Source organism: Elgaria multicarinata, chromosome 3 (genome assembly GCF_023053635.1).
Source record: "Elgaria multicarinata webbii isolate HBS135686 ecotype San Diego chromosome 3, rElgMul1.1.pri, whole genome shotgun sequence".
In the NCBI taxonomy this organism is placed as follows: Eukaryota; Metazoa; Chordata; class Lepidosauria; order Squamata; family Anguidae; genus Elgaria; species Elgaria multicarinata.
Window position 1 is genome coordinate 154643601 of NC_086173.1, and position 19069 is coordinate 154662669.

Sequence of the window (19069 nt, forward strand, 5' to 3'; positions counted from 1 at the left end):
CACCCTAGCATAACCAAGTTCCCCAAAGTGTTGTCTGAAAAAGGTCATTATGAGTTACCATGTTGCTAATTATTTCTGTGGAGAAACAGTGGGGAATGATTTGTCACAGCTGCATGTCTCAAAAAGAGGAATTTAACTCTTTATTTTCCATGCAACTGCAAAACGGTCGCAAAGTAGCCATCGTTTGCAGCCCTGGCTTAGTAAGTTTTGGGCACTGTGGAATGCTATAAAAAAAATCCCTACCGGATCCACAAAGACCATCGTCCTGTTTAAAGGCATTACGACAAGGTGCAGAAAACAGCACCACTTTCTCAAGTAACGTAACAGAGGGACGCCTAAACAACACTGATCGTACAGCCTGGTACAGTAGACCAGAGGAAGGCCAAAACCAGGATCTCTGGAGGCTTTGGACTTCCAACTCCCAGAAGCCCTTGCAAGTACAGCTAACGGTCAAGAATATTGGGAGTTGAAGTCCAAAACATCTGAAGATCGACCTTCTGCCCACCCCTGCAGCAGGCAATAAACCGAAGGCTGCCCCACCGTTTTATCAACGTTCAAAAAGTCTTCGCGAACCTTCTTTTGTTTACAAGAGGAACCACGCAGCCACTGAACAATCCGTTATGAGTCTTGTTGCCTACTTGCTACTTTGGTCTAACGCCCCCCCCCCCTTCCTCCTCCTAGGTGGCTCTTCCTCGTTCGCCCCCCAACTTCTCAGCCAGGGGAGGGTCTTGTTCGACACAGGTGTGTTGCGGGAGGGAAGGGGCCGGGATGGTACTGGAATGCAGGGATGCGGCGTGTATCCGATCGGTGGGAATGACCGGGGAAGGTTGAGGAGCCTCGGCTTGCGCGTTTAACGAGTCCGCGATGCGCTCCAACAGAGTCGTTTGCCGCTCTAGGGCAGCCGTGTACTTCTCCATGCACTGATGGAGCGCGGTGTCGGAGCCCCGCATGGCCGTAGCCATCGTCTGGCTGGACTCCCGGATGCTCCTGGCGATGTGCCTCGCGCACCAGACCGCCACTTTGCGGTCGTCGACCCGCCTCTCCGATTCCTTACTGTCGAGTTCGTAAAGAGCCTCTCGGATTTGCTCCCCGGTTTCCCTCGTGGCCTTGATGAGCTCCTTGGCCATCTGCGCCCTCTCGGCTTTCCTCTTGTTCCTGAATCTGGCAGCCCTCTGCGCGTTGGTCAGCGGCGCCTTTTCGTCGAGTTCTACAGGAGGCGGGAGGTCATCTGGTGGGAGCTCGTCAGCCACGCCCACGGCCCCATCGCCGCCCACGTGGGAATCCAGAGGGCCCACGTTGCCCATGACGAAAGAGGTGGGATCCACGTTTTCAAGCCCTTTGCACTCTTGCTCCTGTAGGAGACTTTCAGCTGTAGAAGGTCAGAAAGAGGACAGGTAAGAGCACAGCACGGGCAGTTCTAAATCAGAGACACATCATCCTTTTTAGGCCCTCAGGGCTGCGTCTGATCTCAGCATAGGGCTTGGATATATGTGCCCAGGCTCGCACGCTCACAGACATGCAAGAACATGTGAGTGTCACACAGAAGAGGACCAGGATCTCTTCTTGATCATCCCGGAGTGCAGGACACGGACCAATGGGCTCAAGTGACAGGAAGCCAGATTCCGGCTGGATATCAGGAAAAACGTCCTGACGGTTAGAGCAGTGCGACAATGGAACCAATGACCTAGGGAGGTGGTGGGCTCTCCCACTCTAGAGGCCTTCAAGAGGCAGCTGGACAGCCATCTGTCAGGGATGCTTTAAGGGGGATTCCTGCCCCTTCCAACTCTACTATTCTACGATTCTATGAGCGGGCTTTAACCCTGCCACCATCACAGCGAACATGTGCAATACTGCTGGGGTGGGGAGAATCTGCACTGGCTAAAGTCTCTTCCTCCTCCCACTAGTCATTACTGCTCTGGCGTTGCCATTAGTGGCGTAGGAATGGCAATGCCGATTCCTTCTGGGTTGCTGTGGGGAGGCAGCGGCTTTAACCCCCTTCCAACAATGCTAACCGCTATCGCTGCTCTCATGCTGCCATCAGCAGCAGGAAAGCCGCAAGATTGATTGGCAAAGGGAGGGAGAATGGGGGCTGCACAACTGTGTCAAGGGGCCGCTTGCAGCCCGCGGGTCGGGCACTCCTGTTCATAATGATAGGTAGGTTAGGGGACTACACAGTGGGGCGAGTGTTTGGGACACCAACCAAATGCTAGGTAGGTACCAAATGATAGGGAACCACCAAACGATAGGGAGGTACCAAACAATAGGGAGATACCAAACGATAGGGAGGTACCAAACAATAGGGAGATACCAAACGATAGGGAGCCACCAAACGATAGGGAACCACCAAACGATAGGGAACCACCAAACGATAGGGAACCACCAAACGATAGGGAGATACCAAACGATAGGGAACCACCAAACGATAGGGAACCACCAAACGATAGGGAGCCACCAAACGATAGGGAACCACCAAATGATAGGGAGGTACCAAACGATAGGGAACCACCAAACGATAGGGAGCCACCAAACGATAGGGAACCACCAAATGATAGGGAGGTACCAAACGATAGGGAGGTACCAAACGATAGGGAACCACCAAACAATAGGGAGGTACCAAATGATAGGGAACCACCAAACGATAGGGAGGTACCAAATGATAGGGAACCACCAAACGATAGGGAGATACCAAATGATAGGGAACCACCAAACGATAGGGAACCACCAAACGATAGGGAACCACCAAATGATAGGGAGATACCAAATGATAGGGAACCACCAAACGATAAGGAACCACCAAACGATAGGGAGCCACCAAACGATAGGGAGCCACCAAACGATAGGGAGTTACCAAACAATAGGGAACCACCAAATGATAGGGAGGTACCAAACGATAGGGAACCACCAAACGATAGGGAGGTACCAAATGATAGGGAACCACCAAACGATAGGGAGGTACCAAATGATAGGGAACCACCAAACGATAGGGAGGTACCAAATGATAGGGAACCACCAAATGATAGGGAGGTACCAAATGATAGGGAACCACCAAACGATAGGGAGGTACCAAATGATAGGGAACCACCAAACGATAGGGAGATACCAAATGATAGGGAACCACCAAACGATAGGGAACCACCAAACGATAGGGAACCACCAAATGATAGGGAGATACCAAATGATAGGGAACCACCAAACGATAAGGAACCACCAAACGATAGGGAGCCACCAAACGATAGGGAGCCACCAAATGATAGGGAGGTACCAAACGATAGGGAACCACCAAACGATAGGGAACCACCAAACGATAGGGAACCACCAAACAATAGGGAACCACCAAACGATAGGGAGGTACCAAATGATAGGGTACAGGACCAAATGTAGGGAGGTTAGGGGACTACACAATGGGGCGAATGTTTCTGAGATCCAGTCAAGCTTCCTTACCTAGAGACGGAGCCCTGGATGGTGGACGCTTTCTTTCCGGCCGTTCCCGCTCTGGGTTGCCGTCCCTGAGCCCGTGGATAGCGGAGAATCGGTCCTCAAAAGAGTGCAGCAAATCCACGGGGAAGTCATCGTCCCCCTCGCCTCCGCTGTACGGTTCCTCGGAGAGCTCCGACAAGGCATTCGGGTCAACCAGGACCTCCGCCACCTCCGGAGGGTCCCCATCAGCCACAATCTCTCTGATGAGCTTAGTGTCAAAGTCAAGGTCGAGATCCAGGCTTGCGTCGTTCTCCTCCTCCTCCTCCTCCTCCTCCTCCTCCTCTTTGCACTGCTTGTACATGGCTGTCGCGACTGTGGCTCCGTGCTCGTCCACCACGCGCACCTCCACTGGTGGAAGGGCTCCTTGGAGCTTGGGGCGGCTTGAGCTGGGCTGCTCATCGTCGGGTTCCTCCTCCTCCTCCTCAATTTTCGGAGTGAGCAGAGCGAACTGCCCAGGGGGCTTCTCGTCCCCTTGCGTCGTCGAGCTCCCGCTGGGCTGCGACACCAGCTCAGGGTGATGAAGGGCGGACACCCAACCGGCCTGAGCCAGGCCAATCTTCCCCTGGAGAAGGCGGGCCTGCTTCTGAGGAGGTGGCTTCGCTTGGGTCGCTGTTGCCAAAGGCAGCCTGGCCTGCCCGGACGTTGCAGGAGCGAAGGATGAGGTCCGCCTGGCCAGCGTCAGTGTCGTCTGCTTCTGCCACGGACCCTTGTCTGGAGCCCCGCTACCTGCGGCATACCTGGGGGTGCCATCTCTTCTGTGCAGGAGGATCGTGGCCAGCTTATCGTAGAACGGCATGGTGCTCAGTTCCGCCCCGGGGCACTTATTCTGAGTGGTGACCTCCTTGAATTTCTTCTTGAGGGCGTTCATCTTCTCGCGGCACTGGCGAGCTGAACGGTTGAAGCCCCGCAGGCCCATCTCGTTGGAGAGGCAGTTAAAGACCGCCTCGTTGTGGTACATATTCCGGAGCTCGTTTTGCACCTCCGGGCTGACCCATAGGTCGACAAAGACGCCAATCTCTTCCTTGCTCCAATATTTGGCCCTTTGCCTCTGGGACTCCTGGGTGTCCTTCGCAGAAGCAGCAGGAGACGGCAAGAAAGGGGTCCGGCCTGCCAAGGAAACACAAAGGAGCCCAGCAGGCACATGAGGGTTATTTGGTGTTTACATTCTCCCGAGCAATTGTTATCACACCCAGTTACAATCTTTAGTCTTCTAGCACGAGGACCGTGAGGAAACAATGGTGCTTGGGCTGCCCGGGGATCATAGAGTACAGGGGAATCATAGAATCCTAGAATAGCAGAGTTGGAAGGGGCCTACAAGGCCATCGAGTCCAACCCCCTGCTCAATGCAGAAATCCACCCTAAAGCATCCCTGACAGATGCTTGTCCAGCTGCCTCTTGAAGGCCTCTAGTGTGAGAGAGACCACCACCTCCCTAGGTAACTGATTCCATTGTCGCACTGCTCTAACAGTCAGGAAGTTTTTCCTGATGTCCAGCTGGAATCTGGCTTCCTTTAACTTGAGCCCGTTATTCTGTGTCCTGCACTCTGGGAGGATTGAGAAGAGAGTCAGGACCGTAACTTTCCCAGCCGCAAAAAAGCATTTAAGTGCGGAGGGTCAAAGTTCAGCAGGCTGGAGAAAAGGTGTAATATTAGAATCCAGTGGGATCATCCCATGAAGTTGCATGGTGGGAGATTCAGGACAGATAAAGGGAAGGACTTCTTCAAACAAAGCACAGTTATATGATGGAATTCACTACCACAAGATGTAGTGATGGCCACCAATTTGGATGGCTTTAAAGGGAGATTGAATAAATTCCTGGAGGAGAAGACTATCAATGGCTACTAGTCTTGATGGCTATGTGCTCCCCCCAGAAGCAGAGGCAGTATGCTTAGGTACACCACTTGCCTGGGAACATGATGGGAAAAGTATTATTCTGTCCTGCTGTGGGCTTCCCATTGGGGCAGCTGGTCAGTCACTGTGTGAACAGAATGCTGGACTTAGGTGGACCCCTGGTCTGATCCAGAAGGGCTCTTCTTATGGTCTTAGAGAGGCCTTTTCAATAAAGAAATTACCAGAGTGCGGACAGAGGGAGAGGACTGGAAAACCACTAGTGGGCCTGGCTTAACTGCATGAGCTGTTTTGTTTTCTAACTGCTCTTGCATCAGGTGGGTGGCTGGGGTGGAACCCCCAAATAAACCAGGATTAAGTGAGGATCGCAGGACGGGACTGTGGCGTTACACCCCACAAGTCAATTCCAAATGTCTGCAGTTTGTAAGTCTGTGGTTTTTAGAATGTTGGCCTGAGTGGGCGGAGTTAGAATGTCTTGGGAGGGGGAGGAGTGATATATAAGGGAAGGACTGAGGGGATGGAGAGAACTTTTCAGGGGGACTTGTTAGGGACTCTTAGAGTCTGCAGTGCTCTCTGTGTTTATGGTACTTAAGTTCTGGGAAATCTGAGAGTCAGTGTAGTGAGTGGTGTCTTTAGAGTGTGGTGTGCACATAGTGGATATATATTAATCAATACTGAGAATAAAGAAAGTTCAAGAGTGATTGTGTGAGAAAAAGGAAAGCGCATATGTGAATGAGTGACAGGATTGTATGAAAGGTTTCAAAAAGGTTTTTAAATGTTGTTTATTTGAAACAAAGCTTGTGAACTTTTAAAAATAAATTTTGATTGTTTGTTTTAAAACTACCACAAAAATCCCACGTGTCTGTTTGGCATTTATCATCTTAAGTTTACACATTCAGCACCCACTCTGACAATCATTCACCTGAGCAGATATAACTCACAGCGCATTATTATATATATTAAAATCCATTCTCCATTTTAACCCCTTTCTCCACATAGTTTGGAGGAAGGTGGTTTTTTATCCCTTGACTCAGGCGTATCAAGCGGTGGTGCTTGGCTTGAGCAGGGAGTAGCTGCGGCCGGGTCTGGCGTTCAGAGCCTGTGTCGCCCCATAAGAAGTGGTGGCAGCCGTGAGGTCTGGTGTTCAGAGCCTGTGTCGTGGCAGGGACCTATTAATGCAAGTCAAGATTCACAAGCCAGCTTCAAACCATGGTTTCAGGTCATAGTTAGTTTGCCAGGTTTGGTTCAGATGTACAAACCACAGGTGAACTAAATAAACCCTGGTTTAACACAGGGGTGGGCACACTTGTTTTGTCTTACTAAACCCATCTGGCCTCAACATTGGTTATGCTGGCTCGGGCTGATGACAGGTGTAGGCGAAAACATCTGGAGGGCCACAAGTTGTCCACCTCTGGTTTGGCGTATTGCATCCAAGCACAGCCATTCTGTTTGATAGGGTGACCATATGAAAAGGAGGACTGGGCTCCTGTATCTTTAACAGTTGTATAGAAAAGGGAAGTTCAGTGGGTGTCATTTGCATGCATGCAGAACCTGGTGAAATTCTCTCTTCATCACAACAGGTAAAGCTGCAGGAGCCCTGCCCTCTTTTGGATCTGGTCAAGAGGGCACAGCTTCTGCAACTTTAACAGTTGTGCTGAAGAGAGAATTTCACCAGGTTCTGCATGCATGCAAATGACACCTGCTGAAATTCCCTTCTCTTTACAACTGTTAAAGATACAGGAGCCCTGTCCTCCTTTGCATATAGTCACCCTATGTTTGAAGTGTTGTTACTCTGTTCACATGGGTTGCTATCAAAATGTTTTCATAAGTAATTGTTCTTATCTATTGTTAATTACAATTCTTTTGATTACATGGCTTGTTATTTTGATATTGCCACCCTGAATATTTTTGTCCTCCCTGTTAGTGGTTTTGGGTTTTCCTTGGGAAAGAAAATTCATTTATTTATTACTTTTATATCCCACCTGTTTTCCTCTTGCGTGGAATGAAAGGTCATTTACATGATCTCTATTTTATCCTCACAAGAACCCTGTGAGGTAGGTTAAGCTAAGAATCAGTGACTGGCCCAAAGTCACCCAGTGAGCTTGCATGGCTGAATGGGGACTAGAACCCAGATCTCCCAAGTCCCAGTCCAACATTCCAACCACTACACCACACTGGCTAGCTGTTAAGAATACTTATAAGTTCCTCTTCAGCAAAAGCTCTCAAGGTAGTTAGCAAACATTGACAATAAAACAGTAAACTCATTAGTAAAAGACAACAAAATCATAAATAGTTCACTCGACAAAATGAACATAGAATAGCAATAAAATAAAATGCCCGTATAACACAGCAAAACTGCATCGAACAGCTAAAATGCCAAAGGGGGAGGGGAGAGGGTGAAGATGTGGTGCCACCAAAGAGAAGTCCCCATCTTCTGTCACCACCCACCTCATTTCAGAGGATGGTGGGGCCCAACGCAGGGCCTCAGTCTCTTGATTTTAACGCCTGGGCAGGTTGATGTGGGGGAAATGGGTGGGATACAAAAATGACATGAAAAGAGAGGTTTGGATATTGGGTGGTACAGAAATGCAATAAATAAATAAATCAAAATACGAAGCAATGCAGTGCAAACACTTCCTCCAGATAGCACATCCCTCGCTATCTGAAGATTGGGGACAACAGGTGTGTTCAGGAATATCAGGGCTGATGGATGGACTAAAGGCTGTGGGGAATGGGACTCAGATACCTTTCCTACATTATGCTAGTGGGATGGGAGTCACCACAGAATGACTCCTTCCTGAGCCACTAGAGGAGAGGAGAGCCAAATCCCGGCCTCCTGAAATCCCAATCCAGTCCTTTGGGGGTTCACCAGATAGCCACGCCCCCTTCCCCTAGCCCTGCCCCTTTCCCTCAATCACCAATCTTTTGGTGATTACCTGTATTCTGTGTGGTTCTATAAGGTTAAATGCTGCTCCGAGGGCTTAGCTCCTGGCTTGAAGAGCTGTAAGCTACATCCTAGTCTTTCGGCTCCACCCCTTTAGCCCCGCCCACCACTGGAGCTTAGCTCCTGGCGTGAAGAGCTTTAAGCTACATCCTGGTCTTTTGGCTCCAACCCTTTAGCCCCGCCCACCACTGGAGCTTAGCTCCTGGCATGAAGAGCTTTAAGCTACATCCTGGTCTTTCGGCTCCACCCCTTTAGCCCCGCCCACCACTGGAGCTTAGCTCCTGGCATGAAGAGCTTTAAGCTACATCCTGGTCTTTTGGCTCCAACCCTTTAGCCCCGCCCACCACTGGAGCTTAGCTCCTGGCATGAAGAGCTTTAAGCTACATCCTGGTCTTTCGGCTCCAACCCTTTAGCCCCGCCCACCACTGGAGCTTAGCTCCTGGCGTGAAGAGCTTTAAGCTACATCCTGGTCTTTTGGCTCCAACCCTTTAGCCCCGCCCACCACTGGAGCTTAGCTCCTGGCATGAAGAGCTTTAAGCTACATCCTGGTCTTTCGGCTCCACCCCTTTAGCCCCGCCCACCACTGGAGCTTAGCTCCTGGCATGAAGAGCTTTAAGCTACATCCTGGTCTTTTGGCTCCAACCCTTTAGCCCCGCCCACCACTGGAGCTTAGCTCCTGGCATGAAGAGCTTTAAGCTACATCCTGGTCTTTCGGCTCCAACCCTTTAGCCCCGCCCACCACTGGAGCTTAGCTCCTGGCGTGAAGAGCTTTAAGCTACATCCTGGTCTTTTGGCTCCAACCCTTTAGCCCCGCCCACCACTGGAGCTTAGCTCCTGGCGTGAAGAGCTTTAAGCTACATCCTGGTCTTTTGGCTCCAACCCTTTAGCCCCGCCCACCACTGGAGCTTAGCTCCTGGCATGAAGAGCTTTAAGCTACATCCTGGTCTTTCGGCTCCACCCCTTTAGCCCCGCCCACCACTGGAGCTCAGCTCCTGGCATGAAGAGCTTTAAGCTACATCCTGGTCTTTCGGCTCCACCCCTTTAGCCCCGCCCACCACTGGAATGTGGCCTCCAAAGCCTCTCCAAAATGGAATCCGAGGCCTCGGGCTGAAAGAGGTTGTGCACCCTCACCACCAGGGTAAGGCTAGAAGCCTTGGGTAGTGTGGGAGAAGTCAATGCCGAGGCTCCTCCCCTAGGCAGGATCACTCCCGCCCCTCCCACAAACTTGGCCAATGCTGGTACAGGAGGAGCTAAAGTGAAAGTTCCTTGGGCACAGAGAGGGGCAGCGCAACCAGGGTTTCCACGCCCCCTGCCCTGAGTAATGCGACCGAGAGCCCTTTGAGAGGAAACCGCTGTTCCTTACCCAGCGACATCACATTCTGGTAGTTCTCCTGCATGACCTCCTTGTACAGGGCTCTCTGTGCCAAGTTCAGCAGAGCCCACTCCGCTTCCGAGAAATAGATGACCACATCCTCAAACGTCACAGCGCCCTGGAAGAGGAAAAAGAGCCAAGGACTCAAGACCTGTCCTCTTGGGGCAGGGCGAGCAGATGATCTGAAACACACCTAGAGTGACCCTATGAAAAGGAGGACCGGGCTCCTGTGTCTTTAACAGTTGTATCGAAAAGGAAATTTCAGCAGGTGTCATTTGTATGCATGCAGCACCTGGTGAAATTCCCTCTTCATCGCAACAGTTAAAGCTGCAGGTGTCTTGCCCTCTTTTAAATCTGGTCACTCTAGTATAGCTCCTGCAGCTTTAACTGTTGTGATGAAGAGGGAATTCCACCAGGTTCTCCATATATACAAATGACACCTGCTGAAATTCCCTTTTCTATGCAACTGTTAAAGATATAGGAGCCCTGTTCTCCTTTTCATATGGTCACCCTAAACACCTCGCATGAGATTTGTATACTGCAGATGCCCTCAGGGCAGTTTACAACCATAAAACCACCCCCCAAATATGACAACAATAAAAGCATCAAAATAATACATTAGACATTTTAAACATTTAAAAGCTATTAAAAACATTGAGGAGACAGCAGTAAAATAAGAATTAAGTAACAGATTAAAGGTGACAAGCCTGCTTAAAGAGGACGGTCTTAACCTGGCATCAAAAGGTATAAAATGAAGACGCCAGGCTTCAATAGCCCCACAGCGTGATTTAGTTTGGCGCAAACACACACAGGATTTGATGCCGCATGTGGGAGTTGAAGGCCTTTTTTCTGTCTAAACATGCATAGGATTGCGCCTTAAAAATTCTATCGATAAAACTAATGAGGGCATAATGCTGGTTATCTGGAATCACCAACCAATCATAATTTAATATAAATTAATTTATAATTTGTTCAATTGAATATCTACAATACAATTAAGAATCTAACTATTCACATAACAGAATTTATGTGATTTATGTGAATCCAACTATTCACATAAATACGCTCACCACGTGTATTCCTAGATTACTTTCGTGAAATATTAAAATGCATGCATGTAAAATCGCAGGAAGAAACATTAACAATCTCAGATATGCAGATGACACCACTTTGATGGCTGAAAGCGAGGAGGAGCTGAGGAGCCTTATGACAAAGGTGAAAGAAGAAAGTGCAAAAGCCGGGTTGCAGTTAAATCTCAAAAAAACCAAGATTATGGCAACCAGCTTGATTGATAACTGGCAAATAGAGGGAGAAAACGTGGAGGCAGTGACAGACTTTGTATTTCTGGGCGCAAAGATTACTGCAGACACTGACTGCAGCCAGGAAATCAGAAGACGTTTACTTCTTGGGAGGAGAGCAATGACAAATCTTGATAAAATAGTTAAGAGCAGAGTCACCACACTGACAACAAAGGTCCGCATAGTTAAAGCAATGGTATTCCCCGTAGTAACCTATGGCTGCGAGAGCGGGACCATAAGGAAAGCTGAGCGAAGGAAGATAGAGGCTTTTGAACTGTGGTGTTGGAGGAAAATCCTGAGAGTGCCGTGGACTGCAAGAAGATCAAACCAGTCCATACTCCAGGAAATAAAGCCAGACTGCTCACTTGAGGGAATGGTATTAAAGGCAAAACTGAAGTACTTTGGCCACATAATGAGAAGACAGGATACCCTGGAGAAGAGGCTGATGCTAGGGAAAGTGGAAGGCAAAAGGAAGAGGGGCCGACCAAGGGCAAGATGGATGGATGATATTCTGGAGGTGACCAGGCTTGACCTTGGGGGAGCTAGGGGTGGCGACAGCCGACAGAAAGCTCTGGCGTGGGCTGGTCCATGAAGTCACGAAGAGTCGGAAGCGACTGAACGAATAAACAACAACATGCATGTATTGCAGGCTCTCTTCTATCCCAGATGTCCTCTGCTTATCTGAGCCCTTTTCTGACTCCAGCCCTGCCTTCAAGGACCTGCTGTTTAACTTACACCCTCCTCTGTGGCCTTGACACTCCCTCCTGAAATGTTCGGACAACCACGGCCATCCTTGTGGGACACCCAGAAGGCGAGATCCAGAGAGAGGAAAACAAAGGCGCCCTCTTGCACGTGCGAGTAGTCGACCCATGCTCTTGAAACGAGACAGAGGGCAGGAGCCAATGGTACCCCTACACAGAGTAGACCAATTGAGGTGAACGGGCCGAAACGAAGCAGGGCTGCCCAGAGAGCTCCGTTATGTCCAAGCACCAGCAGCTGAGGGACAGAGGGACTCAAGTCTTTTTTGCACGGGTTCTCTCAGTAGCATGGGTGGCCTCCGCAGATACAGAAAGCTCTCCTCTTGCGAACATCGCCTTCCTCACGTACGGAGCGACGGCGACAACAGAGGGGGAAAGGGCCAGAACGCTCCTGTCCTCACAGGTTCTTTCGACGCAGGAGGAGGAACGAGTCCAAAGGGCTCCTGTCTCTCATGTCAAAACACTTTCTTGGTAGCCACAGGCAGCAAGGAACCATGTGGAGGCCAGCGAGGTGGCAGAAAAGGGCCGGAGTGCTCTTTTGGACCCAGCAAAGAAACCAAACAGGTGTCCAGAGGAGAGAAGCCCCGTCCTGTGAGCTTTACATAGAAGGAGGAGGGCTAGCTCACCCTGCCTCTGCTCTACCAGCTCCCAGAAAGCTAGTTGTTGTTGTTATTATGTTTTGCAGAGTAGCAATTTTTGTGGGCTTATTTACAAGGTTGCTGCCCCACCCTGAGCCACTTTTTACAGTGGGTGAGGAACCTCGGGCCCTGGGGCCAAATCCAACCCTCTGGGGTTTCCCCATATGGCCACGCCCCTTCTCCTGGCCATGCCCTTTCACCACGACCACCAATCATTTCATGGTTTCCCGTGTTTTGAACAGCCTTTTCTCCATTCTTAAAGGCTGGAGCGTCTCTCGTAAGGCTCAGGTCTGGGCAGTCAGTGCTTTCAGGTAAATTATGCTGGGTTTTTTGGCCCTGCCCTCTTTTGCCTTCAGCCCCGCCCACCTCTAGAATACTGGGGGTTTTTTGGCCCTGCCCTCTTTTGCCTTCAGCCCCGCCCACCTCTAGAATGTTGGTATTCTGGCCCCGCCCTCTTTTGCCTTCAGCCCTGCCCACCTCTAGAATACTGTTTTTTTGGCCCTGCCCTCTTTTGGCTTCAGCTCCGCCCACTTCTAGAATGCTGGTATTTTGGCCTTGCCCTCTTTTGCCTTCAGCCCCGCCCACCTCTAGAATGCTGGTATTTTGGCCCTGCCCTCTTTTGCCTTCAACCCCGCCCACCTCTAGAATACTGGTATTTTGGCCCCGCCCTCTTTTGCCTTCAGCCCCGCCCACCTCTAGAACGCAGCCCCCAACTTCTCCAAAATGGAATTCAGCCCTTGAAGCAGAAAGAGATTCAAACTCCCTACTTTATACACGTTTCCTCCTCCTCTCTCAGCACAAACCACCCAGAACTCCTTACCAGATTCGTCTTCTGTTCGTTTCCTCCACAACTCTGCAACGACCTGGAAATGAACAGGGAGGTCATGCCGCAGCCTGGAGCAGGGCGGGGGGTGGGGGTGGAGGGAAGGAGAGACAGACATGGGAGTCATTTTGAATGAGGCCTTCAAACCATGCTGCATCTACTCTCGCTACTCATGGGACATAGTTGACCAGAGGAAAGGGCTAAAAGCACGAAGCCAGCAATAAGGGTTGACAATACCCATCATATCAGTGCATGATAATTTATACTTTTCATTTTTCAAGCTCGCCTTTACTGTTTGAACTTGGAAGTTCATCTGAATTCTTCAGGCAGAAGCTCAGTATAACAATCAACAAACAATAACCACAAGTCAGCTTGCCCGCTGTTAAGACATTGTCTCCTAGCAATATTGTCAGTTTACACAGAGCAATAGTGGTACTAGCCAGAGGCCTGTGTGAATGGAGCGTACTGCCTCGACCACTTCCCAGAATCCTCTGCAACAGAGGAGAGTTCCATGGCAGAGACGCTGGCCCGGTTCGCATGTGATGACAACTCAAGAGGATGGGCTGAATATGGGGCGTCGTTGAATTGTAGGTTGTTGTTGAACTATGGATTGTCGTTACGTGCGAACCCTGCACTAGGTTTTAACTATGGGGTGTTAACCCTAAACAACCCTGGAAGAAAACCCAGGGTTTGCTGTTGGGTTGTGAACTCTAGATCGTTGTTGTTCTCTGGAACAGTGAGGTGCATTTTCCAAGTCTGCCATTGTTGTTTTGCATCCAGAAAATACATCCCTTTGTTCTCATCAATGAGAAACTTGGCAAGATTCTCCTCCTCCCTTACATACCGTCCACCTGCCAGAGTGACTTAAATAGCCCTAGGAGTGAATCACACTACACAGCTCAGCACAGCCTTCCCCAACCTGGTGCCCTCCAGAGTTCTGGACGACGTTTCCCATCAGCCCCCAGCCAGCATGGGCAGTGATCAGGGATGAGAGGAGTCGTGGTCCAAAACATCTGGAGGGCTTCAAGTTGGCTTAGCATGCAAGCAACCACGTAGAATAGGGACATTGGCCAGTAAGTCAGACAATTTTAGGCTTCACAGAACCCCACTTTAGACAGTAATGCGTATGACTTCACTTACTTCAAAATGGGGCAAGCCAGCCCTGCTGCGTACGGGGCCCCTCTTGCTCATTCTGCTGAGCAGGGCCCCAGACATCGGCCCCGGAGTCCAGTCCTGATGCCACCACTGGGTTGTAAGGATGCGAGTGACCATGAACGCCAACTGAGCATTTAAAACGAATAAGCATGAATTCCTCTCACATCTTTCCAGCCTGTGTCATCTATGAAGAGCAGAAACAACCATTTTCACTTGGTCTGCAATACACACACACACACACACACACACACGCAAGTTTATCTGTTTAAGCTTTCTATGGGACAGGGTGGTTTTTTAGTGTGCAGTTGGACACAAAATGTGCAGTTAGAAATCTGATAATGTGCAGTTGAAAAAAGTGATAAAAAATAAGACACGTGTTATGTGTATGTGTTTTTTAAGACCTTAACAAACAATAGATGAAGTCAGGGATGGCGTGTCACACAAATTATATAAGGGTGCAGGTGAAAGAGCCCTTGATGGTATGACTGATGTCGTTGGGTCCTGTGACAGTGTGGCCTGAATAGATGTGGGTCAGAGTTGGCAGTAGAGTCTATTGCTTGGTCTGGTCCCTCTGTCTGTGTCTGTCCTGTGTACTGTTGCTGGTTAGCATCCGCTTCGGGTTGGGAGGATGTCTGGGGCCAGGACTGGTCTGCCTCCCAAGGCTTGTGAGCGAGAAGTGTCTGTGCTGATGATGGGTTGGAGTTCACTGATGATCCGTTGCAGTGGTTTCAATTGGGGGCTGAAACTGACAACCATAGAATCATAGAATCGTAGAGTTGGAAGGGGCCTACAAGGCCATCGAGTCCAACCCCCTGCTCAATGCAGGAATCCATCCTAAAGCATCCCTGATAGATGGTTGTCCAGTTGCCTCTTGAAAGCCTCTAGTGTGGGACAGTACGTACCCAAAAGTTTCAGTGTATCGCAGCACAAGGAGGAAATTCTTAGAAAGGCTTTAAAGTCGGGGCGGGCAACTTGTGACCCTCCACTTGTGGCCTGGCCTACAATTCCCATCAGACCTAATCAGTAGAGCCGGTGGCGAGGGACGGTGAGAATTATAGGCCAAAACATTGGGAGGCTACAGACCTGTTTTAAATGCTCACCCTAAAATAATATTCACGATTAAACTATCCTTGCCCCCAAAAGTTCTGTATTTCAAGAGTTTTTATTGAGCACGTGGGGAATAATCACATCTGGACCCGAATACATTCAAGGCGGAAGGAGGGGAAAAGGTGACGCTGTTGCCCCCACCCTAAAATCACACCACTGTGTGTCCTCTCACCCCCCACCAGCCCATGAGAAAAAGAAGAAGAGAGCCTAGACTTCAATGTTGTTGTTTCAGAATCATAGAATGATAGACTAGTATAGTTTGAAGGGGCCTATAAGGCCATTGAGTCCAACCCCCTGCTCAATGCAGGAATCCACCCTAAAGCATCCCTGACAGATGCTTGTCCAGCTGCCTCTTGAAGGCCTCTAGTGTGGGAGAGCCCACAACCTCCCTACATAACTGTTTCCATTGTCATACTGCAGTGAGGACATTTTTCCTGATGTCCAGCCGGAATCTGGCTTCCTGTGACTTGAGCCCATTATTCCTTGTCCTGCACTCCGAGAGGATCGAGAATTAATCCTGGCCCTCCTCTGTGTGACAACCTTTCAAGTATTTGAAGAGTGCTTCCTTCCCCCATTATCTAGGCCCGGAAACTTATAGTTTCATAGACAAACTATACCCGCAGTTGCTGAGAAGTCAGAAATAGAGATCAAACTAGCAAAGCAGGCGACTTTGGTTCGGAAGTGGGGGATTGACTGGAGCCCTTAAAAACGTATTAGGCAAAGATATTGAGGAGAGATCTAACACACACCTCTCTTAGCCAAAATAGCTTCAGTGGAATAGCTTCAGAATCCAACACTTATAGTGCAATTCTAGGCAACTTCACTCAGAAGTCAGTCCTACTGTGTCTAACGGGGTTTGCTCCCCAGGAAGCGTGTTTAGGATTGCAGTGAAAATCCTACGTGGATTCAGATGGGCATTCACCTTCATTTCTCCGACAAAGGCAATATTTTTTTAAAAAATATGCAGCTTTTGCATTTTGTATATATTTATGGTTGTGTCCCCGCTCATGAGAATGTTTTACTGTTAAATCTTTCTAAATAAACCTATTACAATAAGCAAAAATAAATAAATAAATACCATATTTCTTCGACTGTAAGATGCCATCGATTGTAAGACGCACACTAATTTCAGTACCACCAACAGAAAAAAAAACCCTAAGACACACCCGTGATTTTAAGACGCACCCCATTTTTAGAGATGTTTATATGGGGGGAAAAGTGCGTCTTAGAATCGAAGAAACAGGGTAAATAAATTTAAGATGGTGATTAGATTTATTTATTTATTTATTTAATTTGCTACATTATTATTTTTTTTACTACCCAATACCTCCAAAACTTTCTGGGCGGTTCACAACAATTAAATAATGATTAATCAACAACAGTTTTGGAGTACCACATTCTAATGTGATATAGAAATGGACCAATTAATAAGAGATGCAAAATTCTAATTGTGTTACCTATAGAATGTATCAATAACGTATGAGTGTGACTGTATTTGTTATAATTACTGCTTAGTGTTAAATTATTAAAAGAAAATAAAGAAAACACAAAAAACAATTAAATACTGATTTAAAATTAAATATTGATTTAAATACTGATTGTTCTTAAAGATGATGTAATTCAACCTGAGCACTTGCTTTTTTAATTAAATGGACAGTTGGAGTAGAAATATTTACCTTCACACATAGTGCTTGCCCCAGGGCTAGCATGGATATGCTGCAGCATTGGAGCGAGGCTTCCTCCAACCCCCATACCTGCCAGATGTGTTGGAACTGCAACTCCCATCATCCCCAGTCCAATACGTCTGGAGAGCTACAGGTGGGGGGTGGGGAAGGCTGCTTGAGCTGACGCTATTGATCAAACTATACCAGCTTTCACTGCTCCAGAGGTGTTGGACTACAACTCCCAGCATCCCTCAGCCAGCATGGCTGGCTGACGGGATGCTGGGAGTTGTAGTCAACACCTCTGGAGGGCACCAGGCTGGGGAAGGCTGAACTACACCATCCCAGGTGGAGTCTTCTTACGCAAAAGTAGCTGGGTCTCCTGCATCAGCCTGCCAATTGTTAAGGAGGAGTTTGCGCCACCCAGAAAGGGGCTGCCGACGCGTGATACACAACGCGTGGCCAAGCGGTCGTCCGCATGCAGCCAGTATCAAGTTAGCAACACAGCAGGAGCAGCTGCAACCCAAACACCCAAGGATGAGCAGAAAGGATGGGTTTGCGCTAGGGAGGGACAAGGAAGAGGCTAGATCGGACAAAGAGCCACTCTTACCAAGAGCCGAAGGGACTCGGGAGTTGGGCTGCTCCGGGTAAAACTGGTTTCGGCGAGAGCAGATCCGCTCCACTTAAGGAGAGCCGGCCTGGGAGCCAAATCCTGCGCAGCGGCGGTTCCGATACAAGGAGCCTTGGGTAGATCTTGATCTTTTCCTCTCCCTCCTCCGGGTGCAGGATGCAAAGGCCTAGATGCACTTCGCGGGAAGGTTGAAGACTCTTCTTCCTGCTCCCCACCAGATCCCCCCCCGTGCACCGGAGTAGCCAATGGGAGGCAAAGGAAACCCCTTTCCCACCCTGGTATTTTTTTTGCATACTCTGATTGGCCAGTGTATAAATAGACCCGGAGGAGGAGGAGGAAGAAATAGTAGTTCAACGTGGTAAAGAAGAAGGAGAAACTACAGTTCCCAAAATACCCAGGTCTGGAGTCCAAACTCGCAATCTCTTTCTTAACTAGGGGTTTCCTCGTCTCCCCTACGGAATGATGAGGACTAGAAACTTGCTTTTTGAAATGCAAAACCCCAAACCTTGGGTTCTGGTTAGATTGAGCAAAAACATGGCTGCAGTTTCCTGGAGGAGGCGGGGGGGGGGGGGAGGCAGGAAAACGCAAGACGCACAGCCGGCTGAGTTCTAGCATCGGAAGATGCGTGCAGTAACCGGGCAATTGGGGGGGTCAGCTAGCCAGTCCCCACAGCCCATCTCATCCCTACTGAAATCCAGGTGGAAATACCTGAGCCAGGAGGTCCAACCTCCCACTCATTCAGAGAAAAAGAGAAGCAGATAGACAAGCGTTTACACGCAGCTCACACTTCTGGCTCCCATTTGAACCAGGGCAGGCGCAATAAGGAAAGCCTCTCTCCATTCTGACATGCACGCTCTGGTACCTGTGGTGTCACCCCTGCAATTGATTATATTGTATGTGTCTAAGATTAGTAGGTCTGGTAAGCAGGGAAGGTTAGAACTGAGTGGGCGTGGTTTAGAATGTAATAGATGTGCGGTGGAGTATATAAGGAGTGTGTTGGGAGTTTGTGAGGGTTTTTTTTTAATATAGTTATAGTGGTTTTAAATGTATGTGTATTTTGCTTGTTTTTGTGGTTTTAAACTTTGTAGGTTGTTTTTAAGTGTTTATTTATTTATTTATTTATATAGCACCAACAATGTACTTGGTGCTGTACAAAATATACAAATAAAACAGCGATACCCTGCCTAGGCAGCCTTCCTCAACCTGGGGCGCTCCAGATGTGTTGGACTGCATCTCCCAGAATGCCCCAGCCAGTGCTGGCTGGGGCATTCTGGGAGTTGTAGTCCAACACATCTGGAGCGCCCCAGGTTGAGGAAGGCTGGCCTAGAGGCTTACAATCTAAAAGCACATTAGAACAT

At 49.1% G+C, this 19069-nt stretch overlaps 1 protein-coding gene across 1 annotated transcript; it reads right to left on the reverse strand.

Annotated features, from left to right (window-relative positions):
• Nucleotides 1-62: 62 nt before the first annotated feature.
• On the reverse strand, nucleotides 63-17105 carry LOC134395592 (uncharacterized). The gene is made up of 6 exons (XM_063121753.1): nucleotides 17096-17105; nucleotides 14298-14343; nucleotides 13155-13197; nucleotides 9632-9758; nucleotides 3442-4584; nucleotides 63-1369 (listed from the first exon to the last, which is right to left on the reverse strand). Exons 1-6 carry the CDS (start codon nucleotides 17103-17105, stop codon nucleotides 678-680), a joined length of 2061 nt encoding a protein of 686 aa, XP_062977823.1. The 3' UTR covers nucleotides 63-677.
• Nucleotides 17106-19069: the final 1964 nt, after the last annotated feature.